The following is a 21,214-nucleotide window of genomic DNA, read 5'->3' as shown; positions in this document are numbered from 1 at the left end:
AGGAAGACTGTTTATTCTCAGACCATGAAATTTAACGCAATTGGAAGATTATGTTAAGTGAACGTTGGTTTATAAGATAACAAAAGTCAATAGAGAGATTCCACCAGCACAGGTTTGGGATATACGAGAGAGGCTTGAAAAGAATGACAATCAAATTTCAAAACCATTTGAAAGGCCCAATATTTTTGCTAAATGCATAATCAATCATCTATATTGACAAAATCAAGAAGCAAACAAAGGGAGGGGAATAATGATAATAGCCTCCCACGTCCCGACCATACTCCTCTCTCTATACATATTTCACTACTCCAAAATCTTGTTTATGTACTGTCAACTTACACAGGCAACTTTGACCTTAACCTCGACCTCCATTTAAAGACACGCAAGTAACAAAAGCATCAGCAGATCATAATCTGACATTTCTAGATGGCACACTTTGATTAGGACAAAAGATACCTTCCAATCACCACTACCAAAAGAATTACATATCCAACAAATCGCACGCTAACTAGTTGCCTCACATTGTCATTTGCTAGAAGTGTTCTTCCCACTCTATATAACCCAGGCCCAGAGCCTGATTTTTGTGCTATGTCTTATCAAGGAAGGTAATCTAAAATGCTCCCTAATTGTAGATTTTTACTGGCTTCTCAAAAGTGTGTCGGTTCTGCAACCAAGCAAGGCAAAATATCAAAATACAGTATCAACTATCTTGGCCTTCCAAAGGCTAGTTGTTTTAAAGGACTTGCATAAAAAGCAGCTAGATTAATCATAGCCTCAGAGAAAAAGCATATGCAACCAAAGAATATCCTAATCCCTAATGCTAGATACATACTTAACTGAAATTCTGATGAAACAATAATTTTTTGATAAAAGGCAAATTACCTGATTAATTGCATAAGCTCTTTTAGGAATATTGTCAGAGTGCTCCAACCCAAGATACTGCTCCCAAGCACCGTAAACATCTCTTCTCTGAATTTATGTAAAAAAAAGAAAAGGTAAAATAGTAATAAAACTTGAATAATTTTCAAAAATCTGTATATAAACTACTGCACACACCTGAAAACGACTAGATACAATATCAGAATCTTGAAGGTACTCTGGCCGACCAAGTGAGAGGAATGCAAACTTCCACTGAAGAAAATAGGTTTCAAATAAATTTAAATAAGAAAGGAAATAGAAAAACTAAAACAAAAGTGAAAAGGAAAAGGAAAAGGAAAGGGAAAAATGGCTACTTAAAAATTATATATCAACAGTGTACGTATCCATTGAAGTTCCTAGCATGCATCAATCTATAACTGATTTGCCCCAAATCAAAAAGAGGAGAAAAGAGAGTAGGACTCGAGTAAATCAGTGAGCACAAGCCCAATTGGGACAAACCTTAGCAAACTCCTCATCGGGAACTTGCAGCTTCCTCTGTATACGGACTTTTATTTCGGCCAAAGTCTCACCTTCATGAATCACCAAGAAAAAGGGTTCTCCAAAATTCAGAATTTGCTGTCAAAACAAGAGGCAATAGAAGTGGTAAGGAAAACATAATAGTGACCAGGAAACAGGGCAACAGAAAATCAGATATGTGAAACTATAACAAGCTTGTTACCATCTGGTTCTGAGCTGTTTCCTTAGTAAAGTGGTATACATGAATTAGGCGATCATTTGGACCAAGATTTTTCTCTTCCTCTGGTATCTGTAACATTGAGGAAAAAATTATCAAAACCAGCACTCAATATCATAGAGAAGACCATAAGTACAAAATGATTCCTTATCACAGCATGATGGAGACAGCAGATGGGTGAGTTGCATATGCACAGGCGAGAGAGAAGGGGGAGGGGAAGAGCAACTGACCTCTTCTGCTCGTAGTGTCCAGTATTGGTCATTTATATTCTCAATCTTCTCATTGGGTGGGAAAATCTGCAGAAACATGACAGAAACATAAAATATCATGAAACGAAGGCGAGGAAAAATTAACATGTAACAAAGGATACCCTAAATTAGTATACAAGGAAGAGTAACAAGGCAAGATAGATACAGCAGCATGCAATTCAAGAAATAAAACGGGAAAACTGTCTTTTCAACAAGCAATGTTTAGTTTTAAACCGATAAGAAAACCAATTCCATTGAAGGACTGAGAACAATGATGTTCAACAATACAGCTAATAGGCATCCAGATCAGCTCAAATCAAATGAACATGTACAAAAGTTCCCTTTGCTCATTTCACATTTTTGTCAAACACTGAGATTAGTGTATGTAACCGTTAAAAGATGACGCTCACACCTTGTAGATCTTGTTATAGAAAACTTCAAGCAATCTCAATTCTGCATCAGGATGAGACAACTCCACCTGTTTCAAAATGATGATTCACAGATTTTACTCTCTATTTAGAAATGACCCACAAAAACTTACATTCTTTCAACATGATCATTAAACCAATGAAATGAAAGAAAACTTACTTTTGTCTTAAGATCATTAATCACATCACCAACAGTGCTCTGTTTTGGAAGCCTAATAGTATGGATAACAACCTGGCCTCAGACAGAACAGAGTTTTATTACATTAAAACAAAATTTTAATGTCATTCATTGCAATTCTATAATATGATCATACTCACTTCATCTTTTGCAGCATGATGAAATGCTACCTTCAGCGTTTTCAAACCTTGTAGTTCTGGCAGAGGGATGTCTAATACTTCAAAGTATAAAATATCAGATGTCTGTCAAATAACAAATTCAACAGGTTGGTTAGCTTTTAGCCCTTTCATCCTTTTGGCTTCTCAATATGCATTACTAAGGTCAATTGATTATTACCTGATTGTAGTGGAACAGCATGTCAGACAAATGATCCACTCCACGATACTTAATAGGCTGAGGTTTGGGCTGCTGGGAGTAACAGTTGTTTGATGTAAGCCTGATTTTTGATGGATTATCCAAACCAAGTTGCTGAGCTACTCTTTCAACAACATCATCATAAGTATAAAGCCTTGACCTAAACATTCAAAAGAGAAAGGGGTATAAAGCTTAGATCTTCGTATACACATAATGGCAAAAATTACAACAGAATGAATCTCCATTTACCAGTTAGTTACTAAAGATATGTCAATACAAAAAATAAAGGCAACTGAAACTTACATCTCCAGACAGAAATCATCTTCCTTGGGTTTTTCCAGAGACCGAAAGTGTACAACCTAACATATAAAAGGAATAAGAAGAAATGCTAATATTACTTTAGCTGGTGAAGCAAAAGAGTTTATTAGAGCACATATGAGTATGACTGAAGGCTTGTATCCTCCAAGACAATGTAAGACTATCCATTGACAATAAATATACGTCCAAGATGTTTAGCTGTTGAATTAATGATCTTAAGACAAAATCCAAAGACAGATTACTCTAATCAAACCAGCAATGTAAAGGTAACTGGATCAGTCGGCCATTAGCCTTAAGGAGTGGTGGTGGTAAATGAAAGGAATACCACAAGTCCTGAAAGAATCCTCTTGGTTAAATGATTCTTATGACTATTAAATTGTTACATAGATATATTGGACAAGATTCTAGTCTAAGAATCATGGGCTTCATTGAGGATTAAGAATGCATACAAAATTCAATTGAGATGACCCGGATTTATTTCCTAAAATTTCAATTAAGCTCCTTTTCTTGAATAAATAAATAGAAATGGTTTATTCACAACCAACATATTATGAAGAATGGGCTTAGATATATAAAGCTTTTCTCCTTTCATTTATTAAAGAAAGAAAAGAAATGTTTATGATTAAAAAATAATATTTAACAATGAAAACATGAAATGCTATCTATCCATTCACAGAACCAACTTACAGTAGGCACTCAACTGCAGTGAAAAGTAAATCAGAAGCATTTAGAATAATGGTGATTGTAGAAGCGTGTCCTTTTATAAACAGGCGAACATGCAACAGCTTGGGTAGCATGTAAAAGCAAGCTAAAGTAGTTTCATGACTATAAAGGTAAAAGCAGCACCATTAGTAGATGCAAAATAATGATAGACCTGCATATGATTTGAAAAGGAGCAAAATGTACATGGCAAAGATTATTATGATTTTTTTCCAATTTCTGTTGGAATGAAGATTAATAAAAAGGCTAATAAAAGTGAAAAAGAGGTGCACACATTAATCAACTCAACAAGAGAAACTCCTACCAGCAGTTTCCTTCGCTTGCCTTTAGGTTTATATATATAGTAATTCTCCGCATTTTATGTGTGAAATAAGCATATGGAAATTAATTATGTTCTTATATATAATTTTTATAGTTTCTTTAAATAGAAAATACTGATCCAAATGTGTTTCTACTATTTTCATTCACCAAATGCATTTTTCTAAGATTAGAAAGATTGAATTGTTTTCAGATTAAGAAAATGAAGCGCGAGTAATTTACCTACCACACATTATTCAGTTCAAGCAAAACGTTAAAAAGGCAATCATACAAAAAGCAGCAATATGACAGAGAGTTCAACATTCACAGTTCTCATCCAGTGAAAATTGATTGATAAACTCATTGAATAGAAAACAGTAGAGGATGTACCTGGCGATTATGCACGTATTCCAGAAATGAAGGAACATCTGGATAGCGGTATTGATTAGTACTTTCAACAGGGAGAGGCTTTTGAAAGCAAACAATGTCACCATCCTCAAGCTGCAGTGAAAATGATAGATGAATATCACTTTAAAGATCAATACAACTGCTCCAAAATGAAATGCAAGGCATACCTGGCTAGCACGAAACGTGATTTTCTTGTCAATTGGTTCACACATAACACTGGGCTCAAACTTTATTTCCTGGAAATTAAAGCAGAACCAAGGTATTATTTCACATAAAGATGTCAAAAGTCAACCAGGTTCTGCAACAAATTAACCAGATAGCAAATAACATCGTTTCACAGTCCAACCCACAGAAATACTGTTATACAGGACAGTGGCGGAGCCACATATAAATTGACCCCACAAAGAAATAATTAAAAAATATTACTTATAGTTTAAAAGAATTATATAATTGGTGTATTGACCCCACAAACATTTTGAAAATGGTCTTATAAAAAATATGTTTTTGCAAAAAATTTAGGTAACAACTCTTACTTTCTTTTCAAGCTTTATTGATTGATCTCAAGAAAATTAGGATTGTAGCTTTTCTTGTGATAGATTACGATTGTTATGTAAGATTTATTTATTTTATTTTTAAGGCTTAGGTTTATTTTTTTTAAATGTTTAACAAGAATAAAAAAATATTTAAAAGAAAGTATACAAGTGAAGTAGAGGAAGAAGAACAGGGAAAAAAACATTATGCATTAGTTTATATGACTTTTATAAATGTTTTAATTTTTAAAAAATTGACCCCACGATCCAAATTTCCTGACTCTACCCCTGATACAGGGTCCTATTAAACAAGTTAACCATCAACAGTTCAAGGGAAAACAGTTTAGAACAGGCCAGATTTATTCCACCTAAAACCAGTAAACGGAAAAGATGTCTCAACCATCAGCATAATTAGTATAAATATGTAAAACAGCAAAAGGAAAAAAGAGTAAAATCTTGTGCAGAAAACTCCTCAAATGCATGCATAAAAGAGAGAACTGAAATTGCACTACTGCAAAAAGATATTATTTGATGCGAACCTCGTAAAGATTGATATCTTCATCAGGAGCATACCCTGCCATTTTGTTTAATCTGGACAAAATTTCTATTGGCTTGCCTGCACTTTTCACGAACAGCCTTCCAACATAGCTAATAGAACAGAAAGATAACCCGCATAAGATTTCACATGATTACCTAAAAGACAAGCACAGATAGACAACATGAGACAACCTACCGAAGCTCTTCTTTCTCAGGATCATAGTGCTTGAAGAAAAGTAAAATATCTTCCTTTGTCTTATATGGCGGCGCAATTGGGCGTAAATCCTGAACAATCATGTGTAAGATCATGATGCAAATAAAAGTAGACCCAAAAATTATAAAGCTAAAGGGGCAAAACTTAAACAAAAGGTCAAATGGCTTTGGCAAGATTCATAACTAGAATTTGCCTAAAGAATCTAGTATACAGGCAGTTTCAAACCTCACTAACATGCATTTTCAAGGGCAGATAAGTGATTCTACTGTGTATTGCTTAAAACCTCAAGGTCTAGGCCTAACTTCTATTTCTTTCTACTCTAACAAAAGAATTTTTTGCACTTGGAAGTTTTTAGAACACCAAATTAGGCCTAGCTGTCTGGATCTCTTAATTTTAGTTTTGGGGCTAGAATTAGCATCCTGAATGAGGTCAATAACACCACTAGACGGAGAGTTTAAGCATCAAAGAAGAAACATGTTGCTTAAGAAAAGCCAAACCAGATTACCAGTCCAAGCTCAACTTCCAGGAACAACTTTAGTTCTGCGTTGTGAACCTTATTTGATACCTCCTTCAAGGCTCCAACCTACAGTGAGGAAAGAGACAATTAGGCACATCATTAGATCCTTGTCAAACTAAAGAAAAAGAGCACATCTTCCTTGATCATTCTGTGTTTTTTAAAGGAAACTTACTGATATATAAGTACATCTGTGTCTGTACATATATATTCATTCAACACACGCACGCATGCACAATGTGAGAGAAAGGCATGCAAAGCAAAGCAGGACAAATGAAGACAGCCAATTAATTAAATCCAATACTACGCTGAACAATGACTGAAGCTAAATCTAGAAACCAATACTCCTCAAACAAGACTTTTGAACCAGGGTATAACAATTTATGTTGAGGAATATTACAGATTGTGTTTCCTCCAAAGGTGTCAATGGTCGGTTTGGACGGTAGGTATGGTTTTGACGCTTGGCCCACAACCAGAATCGCTGAAATTGCACTGGTATGCCAAACTCTCTAGCAACCTCTTCCTGCATATGGAAACATGGTAAATCATGAACAAAATCATAACATGGACAACCAATGTATCATAAAAAACAAGAACGAGAAGATAACTTAGAGATTTAACTTGAAATGGTTAATGAAACACCATTAAAAAGGTAGAAATCAAGAGGAAAACAGGAAAAGGAGAGTACCAATTTAGTGAAGAAACCAATAATTCCCCGAAAAAACTATAACCATTAAACACACAAGAAGACAATATTTTTGTCTCTTCTGTCATACCTTAAACACATTGAAAGGCATCTGCTTCTGAATATGAAAACTCCTGACTTTATCATGATCCACAAGATCAAAACATATACCTTTCCCAATCTGCTCTGCAAGATCATCATCTCGAGCAACCTAGAACAATCATATAGCTGTAAGAAATATAGTCAATAATGACCAAACCATTATCTAAATTAATGACTCAAATAACAACCTTTATAATAGTGTAAAGGTGTGCCTCTGCCTTCTCCTTCTTTTTATGCTCTTTCTCTTCTTGTTCTTTCTTCAATCTCTCCTGGGGAAAGTTATCAGAAATTTCATATTAGATTGTTAGGAAGTGATCTCAAATAATGAATCTGAGATACAAGTATTATTCTAAGGCAAAATAGACAACTCAAGCTTGCTTGAGATCAGCTTGGTAAGAGGCTCATATGCGATTGCTCTTGACAAAAAAAATCCAAGACAGTCATATTGAAGCACATTGATTTCCTCAAGCCAAGCTTGAGAAGAAAGCAATTCTTTCAATACGTTGATCTACTCTTAGTTGACAAACTACTTGAAATTGGATTACTTGATGACCTTTAGGACCATTGCTGCCATAAAACTGATGCTCAACCGTAGTTGGGAGCTTGCTAATTTTTCAATCCTAGCTCCCTGCCTACCTCAATCATTTGATTCAGCCTCATTAGGAGCAGTAAATAGATAAACAGTAGCATCTTACCCTAAGATGTTCTGCGATATCCTTCTCATCTACATTACATATTATCTTGTCTTTGTCGCTTTCACGTATATACACCAGCATGTATGCATTTGAATATTTGGTAAATTTAAAAGGAGTATTATTGAACCCTGGGTTTGTCTGCGGTAACTGTCACATCATAAGGAAATATTATTAAAATCATAACCTTGAAGATACATATAACTTGAAGCAGAAAGGCTGAATACAAAAAATTCTAAAGAAACTGTTCAACAAAAAGTACCTCTTCCCCACCATACTGCTCCTCTAATGCCTTTTTCATATCTTCTTTGGTTACTCTTTCATCATCAAATTTATACCTGAAAATTACACAAGTTGAATAAAGTAACTATATGAAAGAAGTAATACTATCAACACTCCAGGTGCCTAAATGTACCTGGCATATGCAAGCTGTAAATACAGTACCCTCAATACAATCAGCATTGGCTAATTTAATAAGCATCCAGCAGCCTAAAGATTTAACAGTTCATTCTTTTCTTTTTTTCAACAATAACTTATTAAAAATCTATTTGGGACCTTTTTCTGTGGCTTAGAAGAAACTTTATGCATCTTGACTGAAGCAATTGGTATGTGATTTGCACCAAATCTATCAATTGTTCATCCACCAAAAAGACTTAAAAACATTATAAAAAATTGGCCAGGTGTAGGCTTTGCCAATCAAGGCTACATGTATATTTTTGGTCATTTATTAAACTTCAAAAGGAAAAATCCTGCTAAAATCATCTTAAAACTCTCGATGAACAAGCATACAAACACACCCTGAGATGCTTCAGAGGATGATCCATACCACTGATCAGAAAGAGTCGGCCTGATATATGCATAATAATGTCCACCATGCACTCCACCACTATGAACAAGGACACTGTAAGCAAACTCATAGATGTGAGTACCAGACACTAATATAAGCGTCGAAGAACCTTAAAGTAGTATTTTCTGCCCATTAAATTGTGCATCAGCAACTTCAAACAGTGTCCATATGCTATCTTAATATCACTATAGAACCCCAATAAAAGGTTTGTTAAGTAATATCACTACAGAGTCCATATACCATCTTTCTTAATATCGCAATCTAGCTAATGATTATCAGAACATTGAAAGGAAGAACGGGGGCAGGATACATGCTTAATGTTGTAGGTACCTGTGAAGTGTGTAAAGATTCCGAACACTCCTATCAGCTTCTGGTGATAAGTATTTTCCATCATCTCGATCAAGATCAAGTTGCAAAGGGAACTCATAACGGTCATTAATCTGCAAAATTAGTAGAATTAGTGGAAAGTTTCAGTTTTTACTGTTAGAATCCCTATAATTAAGGATAGAAACCTTACCTTATTACTAGTAGTTCCCTTGTAAATAGAAACTAATCTCAATAAACTGTAAACTAAAGCAGTAGAAATATAACAGAATATTTTTCCTCTGAGTTTTTTCTTAGGAAATTAGGAATTGTTTCCTTTAAAATGATTATTCCTCTCTTTATAATCTGCAAACTAAAGCAGTAGAAATATAACAGAATATTTTTCCTCTGAGTTTTTTCTTGGCATCAGAGCTTTAGGATTCATTCGATCCTATTTTTCTTCTCTAATTTTCCTTCCTAAAAATTCCTTCGGTTTAGTCCTCCAATGGGTGATATCAATGAAAATTTCTCTGAAACTGAGACATCACAAATAACTCAGAATATCAATCAGGGAATCACTCAAGGTGAAATTAATTCCTCCCTTATAATCACCAATTATCGGCTAAATGGGAAGAACTTCCTGCAATGGTCTCAATCAGTTCTTATGGTGATTCGTGGTCGTGGCAAATTAGGGTACATCAATGGAGAAATTCCACGACCAACCATAGTTGATCCTACTTATACCACTTGGGAACTCAACAATTCAATTGTAATGCCTTGGCTAATCAATTTGATGGAAGGCCATATAAGCTGCACCTATCATTTTTTCAAAACTGCAAAAGACATGTGGGATGCAGTCAAAGAAAACTACTCAGATCTTGGAAACGCCTCCCAAGTATTCGAGATCAAGCTTAAGTTAAAGGATATCCGACAAGGAACACTCGAGGTAACTCACTACTACAACAATCTGAAAATTTTGTGGCAAGAACTTGATATGTACTATGAGGCAAATTGGGGTGAAGGCTTAGAACACAACAGGTTTATAACCCATCTCAACAATGAACGTCTTTATGAGTTTTTAGTAGGACTGAACCGTGAGTTAGATGAGGTCCGTGGCCGAATTCTGGGCAGATCACCTCTCCCAACGATCGGTGAAGCATTTGCAGAAGTTAGAAGAGAAGAAAAGTGTCGTCTTGTCATGATGGGAGATTCAAAGGAACCTAAACCTATGACCCTGATTTCTAACCGTCCTACTGAATCCTCTGCTCTCATCTCCAAAGGTCCACAGCCACAAAAACAACGTGCTGGAAATGATTCTAGATCAACAAGACCATGGTGTAGTCACTGCAATCGTGTTGGTCATACAAAAGAAAAATGCTTCAAACTCCATGGCTATCCTGAAAAAACACAGAAGGATAATAAGACTCTCATGTTATCCTCTACTACTGCAGATGATGTTCTTGATGTTCGCTTAACCAAAACACAGCTTGAGACTCTCCATAAGGTACTTGGTACTCCCACTACTCATGGATCTCTAGCCACTCAAGGTACTACCCTCAACATTGCTTTTGAATCTAATAATCAATCTCCTTGGATACTCGATTCGGGTGCCTCCGATCACATGACAGGTGACTCCACATTGTTTCACACCTACACTCCTTGTCATAACAAATCCCGAATCTGCATAGCTGACAGTTCTTACTCACCTGTGGCTGGAATAGGAGAAGTACAAATGACAGAGAGTTTTTCTCTCGATAAAGTCCTACATGTCCCAAACATGTCCTGTAATTTACTTTCAATTAGTAAACTTACTAAGGATGAAAAATTTCTTGCTGAGTTTTCTGCAATTGGTTGTGTGATACAGGAACAGAAATCGGGGAGGATGATTGGCACTGCTAAAGTTGATGATGGACTATATGTTTGGAATAAAAACAGTACACAAAGGGAATTGGCTATCCACTTCAAAAGAGGACACTATTATGTTATGGCACCGTTAGGACATCCAAACTTTGTGTATTTGAAAAAACATTTTCCGCTGTTATTTCGAAATAAAAGTATTAATTCCTTAAAGTGTGAAATTAGTCAATTATCTAAACATACCCGTGTGCCATACCCATTAAAACCACATATTCAGTCCTAACCTTTTTCATTAATCCACAGTGACCTATGGGGAGCCAGCCGAGTGAAAAATATTACAGGGGCTAGATGGTTTATAACATTCATTGATGATCATACTAGGGTCTGTTGGGTCTATCTACTCAAAGAAAAATCTGAAACACCCAAAGTATTCCAAAATTTTCACTCAATGGTTCGAACCCAATTCAACTCTACCATACATACCTTCCGTACTGACAATAGGAGAGAATACTTTAACTCTGTCTTAAGTCCATACCTTTCTGACCAAGGCATTATACACCAAAACTCTTGTCCTGATACTCCTCAACAAAACGGGATCTCTGAGAGAAAAAATCGTCATCTCCTTGATGTGGGTCGAGCCATAATGTTCACCATGAATGTTCCAAAATACTTGTGGGGAGAAGCTGTCCTCACTGCCTGTTATCTCATAAACCGAATGCCATCAAAGATCCTCAATTTCCAAACAACTCTAAATACTCTTTTAAAGGCCTTCCCTCTATTTCATGTTCCTAATCTTCCAGCCAAAATATTCGGCTGTAAAGCTTTTGTCCATAACCATCAACCAAATCAATCCAAACTTGATCCTCGAGCCCACACCTGCATCTTCATTGGATATTCCCTACATAAAAAGGCTATAAATGTTACTCACCAACATTGCGCCGAATGTTTGTCTCTCGAGATGTTACCTTCTTTGAATATGAACCATACTTTGCATCATCTCATCTTCAGGGGGAGATTTTTAATGAAGATGAGACCCTTAATACTCTCCTCATTATACCTCCTGATCCTACTACTACTATCACAAACAAACCTATCCCAGATTTAGTTGCTATTCATGAGACCCTTAATACTCTCCTCATTATACCTCCTGATCCTACTACTATTATCACAAACAAACCTATCCCAGATTTAGTTGTTTCCCCTGTGCAGCAAGAATTTCACACCGTCCTTCCTAATAACAATACCTCCACCGAAGTACAACAGCCACCTGATCAAGGAAAACAGCAAATACAGGTTTACTCCCGACGGAATCGTTCTCCTGAAACTGATACAGCAGTGCCAATTACATCTCTAACCGAGGACTGTTCTGAAACAGAAGTCCCACCTCCGTCACCATTCATCTATCTTCCAATTGCAGTTCGAAAGGGTATAGGGAGTTGCACTCAACATCCTATTTCTCGGTTTGTATCCTATGGAAATTTATCTAAGTCTTACAAAGCTTTTGTGACTAATGTTGATTCTGTAAAAACTCCAAAAAATATAGAAGAGGCTCTTGAATCATTTGAGTGGAGACAAGCCGTGATGGAAGAAATGAAGGCCTTCAAAAACAATGAAACATGGGAAGTCTCGGATCTACCTAAAGGGAAAAAAATCGTAGGGTGCAAATGGATTTTCACTACGAAATTTAAACCCGACGGCCATATTGACCAATACAAAGCTCGACTTGTGGCTAAGGGATTCACCCAAACTTATGGTCTCGACTACAACAAGACGTTTGCACCGGTTGCCAAGCTAAACACCGTTCGGGTCCTGCTATCTCTTGCTGCCAACCTTGATTGGCACTTGACTCAATTGGATGTAAAAAATGCTTTTCTCAACGGGGAATTAAATGAGGAGGTGTACATGGATTTCCCACCCGGGTTTGAAGAAAACAAGGACCAAGTGTGTAAGTTGAAGAAGTCCTTGTATGGGCTGAAACAATCTCCACGAGCATGGTTCAGCCGATTTGCAAAAGCTATGACTAGCAGAAATTACATTCAAGGACAGGCAGACCACACCATGTTCTACAAGCACTTGGAAGAGGATAAATGTTGCATCCTTATCGTTTATGTCGACGATATAATATTAACAGGAAATGACTCGAACGAAATTTTGAGATTGAAAGAATTTCTTGGTACAGAGTTTGAACTTAAAGACTTGGGGAGTCTTAAATATTTTCTTGTTATGGAGGTAGCAAGGTCGAAAAAAGGTATCTTCATTTCCCAAAGGAAATATGTTCTTGATTTACTGTCGGAAGTTGGTTTGATGGGCAGCAAACCAACCGAAACTCCTATGGAGTTTAACCTTAAATTGGGAACTAATGAGGATGGAGAAGAAATCGACAGGGGGAGATATCAACGTCTAGTAGGAAGGCTCATCTACTTATCTCACACTAGAGGTGCTCATGGGTCGGGCGGCCCGGCCCGGCCCGGCCCGACGGCCCGCCCGAAATATGGGAGGGTTTGGGTAAAAATATAGGCCCGAAATATGGGCTTGGGCAAAAAAAACGAGGCCCGATTAAAAAACGGGCCGGGCCTCGGGCACCACTTTTTTGGCCCGGGCCCGGCCTGGCCCAGCCCGAATACAATAATTTTTTTATTTTTTTAAATTTGAAAATACTTTTAAAATACTTTTTTTAAATTTTTTTAATTTTAAAGTATTTTAATTTTAAAATACTTTTAATTTTTTTTTTAATTTTAAAATATTTTTAAAATAAATTTTTTATTTTTGTTTTAATTTTTAAAATAATTTTTTGGTATTTATTTAAAAAAAGGGCCGGGATTATGAATTTTTTCCCGGGCCGGGCCTGGGCAAAATTCTAGGCCCATATTTCGGGCCGGGCCGGGCCCAGGACCCGGGCCAAAATTTTTTCCCGGCCCGGCCCATGAGCACCTCTATCTCACACCCGTCCAGACATAGCCTTCAGCGTGAGTGTTGTTAGTCAGTATATGCATGCCCCGAGGAAGAAGCACCTGGAAGCTGCATTAAGAATACTAAGATATCTAAAAGGAACTCCTAGTAAAGGCCTGTACTTCAAGAAGACTGTCAACCGAAGCGTGGAAGTCTACACTGATGCAGACTGGGCAGGTTCTGTTAATGATAGACGCTCTACAAGCGGCTATTGTAGTTATGTTTGGGGTAATCTTGTGACGTGGAGGAGCAAAAAACAGCCTGTGGTAGCACGCAGCAGTGCAGAGGCAAAGTATCGAGCACTATCTCATGGTATATGCGAAGGAGTTTGGATACAAAGACTTATGGGAGAACTAAAAGTGCCTTATACCAGACCTATGAAGATGTACTGTGACAACCAGGCTGTTGTCAGCATAGCACATAATCCTGTGCATCATGATCAGACCAAACATGTGGAAATAGATTGTCACTCAATAAAAGAAAAAATACACTCAGGAGAAGTATGCACCACCTACCTACCTACTAGACAACAAGTTGCAGATATGTTAACTAAAAGTTTGAACAGAAACATATTTGAAGAACTTATTGGCAAGCTGGGTTTGATTAACATCTACACTCCAGCTTGAGGGGGAGTATTAGAATCCCCATAATTAAGGATAGAAACCTTACCTTATTACTAGTAGTTCCCTTGTAAATAGAAACTAATCTCAGTTACTGATTCTTAGGAAATTAGGAATTGTTTCCTTTAAAATGATTATTCCTCTCTTTATAATCTGTAAACTAAAGCAGTAGAAATATAACAGAATATTTTTCCTCTGAGTTTTTCATTTACCATTTGAAAACACACACAGCCACACACTTAATAACCATTAGCACAAATATACAAAAAATGATACCTTCAGATTACAGAACTTGCAAGTATGTCACATCAAGATCAGAAATGTAACCATAGGTTGACCAAGACATCAAAAAAGTCATGAATGATGGTACCAAATCACTACCAGCCATATGATTTACGGTAAACTAAAACAATGTTAGCATCGTACCGTTTCAGTTTTGTACAGGTTTAGACCAGTCATACCAGCCCGTATTAATCTGTACAAGATTTTTTTTTTTCTTTTAATTTCACTTATTAGATTTATCTCAACCAAATTCTTCTTTTTGTTAAGTTTATTCAAAAAATTTCATAATTAAATTTAGAAATAGAATATGTTTGTTGGAATAGGCATTGTCCTAGTTAACAATAATTTACTATATTTTGTAATAATATATATTTATTTGATGCTTAAACATTTTGGATATAAAAAATTTTACATGTATATATAAGTGCATGTAATGGAGGTAATTTGCATGTGTATATAATGTATTTCATTAAGGAACTTGAGAATAGGTTATTAATACTTCAAAATTTACTTGAAAAATGTCAATAAACCCAAAACAATAAGTTGAAATACAGCAATAGCGCTATGTACCAATATCAGTCAAAAAAGTATGCCCAATAGTAAGGTACTGATTATCTCGATCCACAAATAAAAATAACATATAAAAAAAGAAAAAAGAAGAAGAAGAAGCAAACTACTTGATCTGTTATTGTTTACTGTACCAACCTATAGGCAGGTATGACTAGTAAGACCAGTATAGAAATGGAAACTGCATGATCCTGGTATCATTTTGATTCACCATAAAACCAGAACGATACCAATTACACTGGTTTGGACACCCCCACCCTCACCAAAAGTAATTCACTTCAAAGTTAAAACTATATCCTAACATGAAAAATAATTTTAGAGCTCAAGATATCAGTTATTATTAGCAACAGTCGTTTAGGTATAGTAAAACTAGAACATAGAACTAATGGATTTTATACTTCTGCAAAAAGGAAATGATCTAAATGTATCTGAAAATGCATTAAGCACTGATAATAGAGGCTCCTGGACTACAGATGAAGCATAGATTAAATAGAATCATGTAAATCTAAGGGGTTATAACTACTGACCTTGACCATAGTATCTCGCATAAAATCATATTCAAAACGTTTAAGCTGAAGTTGAAGGACTGGAGGGAAATCAATGAACAACACACCCTTCTTAGCATCCTGAAATAACATCATCCAAAATCAAAATGTAGTCATTTAAAAGGGAAAAGATGTAACATGTAATCAGATATAATGCACGAACACCATACCAAAAACAAATTAATGCTTGAGCCAACCAACACTGCTAAAGCCATTTAGATATTGCAAAACACAACATTTTGTTACAATAAACAACTAAACATTTTGTCCATGCTGGCCAAATAACAGCCTCTGATGCAGCTCTTGCACTAATGAACACTGCTCTAACTGACGGCAAAGTTGCTAGTAATCAAGTTATTTCTAGTGTATGCACAAACCATTCAACGGGTATTCTTTTAGAAGCTTACAATAGAAGATTACCTGCAATCCATATTGCTCAGCCTGATACTTATTATCACCTTCAAGCCGTTCAACTTCAACATACTTGTCAAAAGAAGCATATACATCTCGACAGCCTTTAACATCAAGCTGTAGGTCTGGTATAGGCAAAAATAAATTAGCATCATTTGGTGAACGAGACCCATCAAACCCAACCAGTCATTTCAGAAACAAATACCATAAAATGACTCCTTCCTTGTAGATTTATAATCCACATTAATGCACTCAATGTAGTTCATATGATGCCCTTCAAACAACTGCTGTATGGTGCCCTCCACAACAGTTCCCTGGTGGCATAAGAGAAGTAATCAAAACTTTGACTTTGGTTTCACATTAGAATAAGCTTGGAATGAAAAATTATTGAAGCTTTCACCTTCATTTTATCTTCGAGTTTTTCACATAGAACTCTATTAAGTTCTTGAACATCATGCTGCATGAAAGAATCGTATGTGTCCCATCCAAAAGATTTGGTCAGCTCTTTTGTTGCAACACTACTGTCACTGTACTGGAGTTTGTAAAATAAACTCTGCAGAGCAAGAGGGATACTTCCAGATGGCATATCGTTTTCAGTTGTAGGCATATGATAAACTGCCTGAAATGTAACATCCAAGGCATTAGCAATACAAAATTAAAAACATGTCAGTTCAACAAAATATAGAGCATGAGTCCTTACCTTCCTGAAGTAAGGAATATGATACAGGGTTTGGAGCAGAGAGTTCATGTAACATGTTGCTCCTTGATTCTTAAGTCCAACATAACCAGTTTCCTTCTTTGAGTCATATGCCCAGTAATCCACAATTTTGCGGACAACGACCTCTGCTTCAACAACAAAAGTGTCATTCACAAGATACCCTCTGCAAGGATCATATAGCTCACCAAGGGGCATAAAGGATGTAAAACCCCAATCACTTTCTCTTGCATTAAACTGGTGTTGTGTGTCTGCAAGATGAAAATCAGATATGTGCAAATTTAATAAGCTTAACATTATTCCATACAATGTTATGACAAAATCTGCAACAGAGTAATTGTGAAAAGTGAGTCCACATCACCAGCAACCACACCTAGTGAGCCACATATAGATTTTAAAATTAAAAAATAACAAGTATTGAACATTGTCAGCAGCTATACATACAAAGAAAGCATTGTGCTCACAATGACAAAAAGGGACTTTTACCAAAGATCAAGATCCAAATACACCATGCTCAGATTATCTTCTAAATTTAAAAAACAACTTACAACCAGCCAAAAGTAATCATCAGTGATGTCAAGGCGAGCGCTAGGCACTAAGGTGCAGCGCAAAAAGCCATTACAGCTTCAGGCACCTCAAAGTGAGGCGACTTCAATCAGGCGGGGGCCAGATGAGCTTTTCGGGCACCTTTGTTGCAAAGCCAAGCACAAAAAAAGCGCACTTCACTAAAGAGCCATTCCATTCTCCTCTTTATTGTTTTCTTTTTATTATTTTGACTTTTAAAAGAAAAATATAATACATGACTTTTTTTCATTAATTATTGACCTAATTATATTATATAAAAGCCTAGTTAACTCTTGAAACTTTTCAATACAACCTTGCAAACAAACAAATCGTTATTACGGTGTCTTATTTTACAATACATTAAGTAAATTATTAAACCTAAACTATTGAACAATGTTTTGAATTTATAAATTGAACTATATTAAAATTTATCTTTTTTTACTTATTAATTATATGTATTAGTTACATATGTTTTTATATGCATTTTACATATATTTATATTTATATGCTTGCACTTTGGTTTACTCAGGCTGTTTTTACGCCTTGCGAGTCCGGCTATATAGAGGTCCTAGTGCCTCGAGTGAGCTTGGCGCCCTTGACAACATTGGTAATTATGTCTCTTAATCATTGAAACTGATAATGATATCAAGAAATCCAGGTTGATACATAGAGAATCATAAACGGTTCATATGGCCATGTTTCTTTCTCGTAAAATGAGTAATCAGATATGACCTGCCTTTAATTGCATCAAACCCGTATTAATCTGTGCAAAGGGTGAAAAAAGCATACACTTCGACATGGTAGAACAAAATCACCAATAAGTAATGTTCTTGTATTGATCAAATCAAAAACAAAACTGACGCTCATGCAACTTCCTATACAATATCAAATCATCATTTTTCTCCAACCATGTTACAAGCTATCTAAACCCAGCAGCAAACTTTGTATCCACTTTAACACCCAAAAAGATTTCTAAACAGTAAGTGTATAGATGGTATGCTCAAAAGGAAATACCTTTTCTGATTGAATATTTACTATGAATTTGATTAACTACTGCCAAGCTGAACTGCGCATATCTACTCCACCCATAGGGTAAACTTGCTGAGTCAGCAACATCCAGATACATGGACAAATGATCCACATTGTTACCCTTTGGAAATATCAGTATTCGCCTACGCAATTCAAACCAAAAAATATCAATCCTCAGCTAATATAGCCAATAAAAGAAAATCATGAAAGAAAAAATGAAAGTAAGTACTATCAGCAAGAGTAAGCAATATACCATTTATAACCACCAACTACAAAAACATCTGAATAATGCTTCTTGGTGTTTAATCTAGAGAAATTATCAATCTTCCAAGTGAATCTTGACGGAGGAGGATCCTCCACCGGTTGATTTTCCACGGTATTTGTGTTCTCAGCTTGTGATACAACTAAAAATTGAGACATAAAATCACAAGAATCACAACCAAATCAAACTTTTTTTTGTCAGTGATACCCCTGAGAAACAAGTACAACCTTTTTGGGAACTAACATTGACGTAAGCTATATTCAAATAAGTAAAATTCTGAATTTATTTTATTTTCTAAAAAAAGGTACCTCCCATGGGCTGATGATTGTCGGTCAAATCAGAGTGTGGCACGAGCATTTCCTCGTCTTCCTGTTGCTGGAAAAAAGAGAAACACGGAAATTTCCAAAAATAACTAAATTGGAAGAAGTCGAGTCCATAAGAAATCAAAATTTAAGATAAAACCAAAACAAACAAAAAGAACTAAGAAAAACTCCAAAGGCATCAATTGTTCAACGAAAAAAGATTCAAAAGAATACAAATGAAATGAAGAGAGTACATCGATGGGTGAAGGAGTCATGACAGTCATGGCTATGAAATCGAGAGGTAAATTAGAAAGTTGGGAAAATAAGATAAGATTTTCTTTGTCTTTTGGGGGTTCAATTTTATTAGGTGATTTTATTACTGTGAAGAAAAGCTATCAGAGAGAGATCACCAGAAGGTGGTCGAGACGAAGAAAGAAAGGTCTGTCGATGGTCTTTATTTGGGAAATGTGGTATTTTCGGGATTTTATTAATTTTCTGTACTTTCCAGTGTTTAGTTTTTTTATTATAAATTTACTTACTAAAATTTTAGAATTTGTTTGATAACTTTTTCAGGTATTTAACTCTTTCCACGGTTATAAATTACTTTATTTATTAGTAAAGTTATCTGGTATTAAGTGAGTATTTCATGTTTTACGAATCGTTTCTTTTTTTAGAGAGATTTTCATGTTTTAAGTATTGCTTTTATATATCAACAATTATTTAATTTCTTGTAATACTTTTTATGTTTTAGGTGAGCATTCATGTATTAAGTCATTTTTTAGATAACCTTTATGGTTTATATAACACAATCATGTGTCAAGTAATTCTTTTCATATTTCATAAATTATTTAAATAACATTTTTAATGTAATTCTTTTGTGTTTTAAGAATTATTTATTATTGAAAAAATATTTTCACATTTTAGTATATATGAGTAACTATTTCATGTCTTAAGAATTGTTTTCTTGGATGTGATTTCATGTTTTAAATAATATTTTGTCTGTTAATTGATTCTTCCATGTTTTATGAATTACATTATCTTTTCAATTTTTTATATTTTATGTTATTAATCTCGATTTAATTTCTTTGAATTTTTTCACCTTTTATGAATATTACGTAATACTTAGAAACTTTTTTATATTTTAAGTAATTTTTTTATGTATTACAAAATCCTTTATTTCCTAGAAACAAATTTCAATTAATGTTTTCATATTTTACCAATTACTTTATTATTTAAAAAAAAACATGAAAATGTTTTAAGTAACAATTTCATATACAACAATTTAACTTCTTATAATTTTTTTATATTCTACAGATTACTTAATATTTTAAACACACTTTTTTTATTTTTTTACACTCTCAATGGCTTAGATATTTGGAGTCATTATATTGATCCTTCCTTAGAGAACTTTTCCAACGACTATTTATCATAAACCAACTCGTCAACTAATAACTCTTTATTATAAATCTCTAATTTAACAATTTATGCAAAAAATGACACCGCTCATTAGCTAGCACAATAAAAAATGATGATACTATGATAAGACAATTTAGGATAAATGTAGGACCAAACAAAATGTATCATAACAACAACCAACTTACACTAACAATACCTATTCAATGTTTAACCTCCAACTTATCGATATGACTCGGCATGTAATGGTATAAAACAATGAATCAACGACCATATAAGCACAAAAGCACAAGGGAGAAGGGGGTTGAGTCATTAACCTTCACTCCTCGCCTTTCTCCTCCTTCACCTTAGCATTATTTCTTGATTGCTTTTTGCCCTTGCTCACTCCAACTAACTCTCATCTCTTGTTAATACTTGGTATCAACAATATTATTTTTTATCAAGTGGTTTTTTAATTGATGGTAATCTCATTGAAGGAGGCCTTTTGTAGAAATTTTTATTTCTTTCATTGACATTTGCACATAATTATTCGATTAATACATTTGATTATTATTATTTAAAATTGAATATTAATTTTTATAACATTGATAAATGTTATCGAATTTTATAACTAAAAGATTTAATTTTATCGAAATATTCAGTTGATGGAAGAAAAGTTAAAATATTATGAAGTTTAGTAATGTTAATAAATTTAAATTGTTTATTTTTATT

At 34.9% G+C, this 21,214-nt stretch overlaps 1 protein-coding gene across 2 annotated transcripts; it reads right to left on the bottom strand.

Moving 5' to 3' along the window:
* Nucleotides 1-134: 134 nt before the first annotated feature.
* On the bottom strand, nt 135-19,564 carry LOC107906657 (ubiquitin C-terminal hydrolase 13). 2 transcript variants are annotated; one of them, XM_016833718.2, is made up of 32 exons: nt 19,345-19,564; nt 19,097-19,163; nt 18,780-18,930; nt 18,512-18,669; nt 16,919-17,184; nt 16,619-16,837; nt 16,424-16,532; nt 16,228-16,343; nt 15,790-15,888; nt 9,015-9,124; nt 8,664-8,738; nt 8,100-8,175; nt 7,841-7,987; nt 7,334-7,414; nt 7,135-7,254; nt 6,759-6,881; nt 6,350-6,427; nt 5,827-5,915; nt 5,633-5,741; nt 4,731-4,799; nt 4,546-4,656; nt 3,124-3,179; nt 2,803-2,980; nt 2,607-2,708; nt 2,449-2,520; nt 2,273-2,338; nt 1,843-1,908; nt 1,598-1,684; nt 1,378-1,494; nt 1,057-1,131; nt 883-969; nt 135-664 (listed from the first exon to the last, which is right to left on the bottom strand). In XM_016833718.2, exons 1-32 carry the CDS (start codon nt 19,372-19,374, stop codon nt 623-625), a joined length of 3,351 nt encoding a protein of 1,116 aa, XP_016689207.1. In that variant the 5' UTR covers nt 19,375-19,564; the 3' UTR covers nt 135-622. The 2 variants fall into 2 exon arrangements, with proteins under 2 accessions (XP_016689207.1, XP_016689208.1); XM_016833719.2 differs by lacking the exon at nt 8,664-8,738.
* Between the last annotated feature and the right edge of the window lie 1,650 nt (nt 19,565-21,214).

This window comes from Gossypium hirsutum, chromosome D05 (assembly GCF_007990345.1).
Source record: "Gossypium hirsutum isolate 1008001.06 chromosome D05, Gossypium_hirsutum_v2.1, whole genome shotgun sequence".
Lineage (NCBI taxonomy): Eukaryota > Viridiplantae > Streptophyta > Magnoliopsida > Malvales > Malvaceae > Gossypium > Gossypium hirsutum.
The sequence above is the reverse complement of the archived record's forward strand: the minus strand, read 5'-3'. Positions and strand labels throughout refer to the sequence as shown.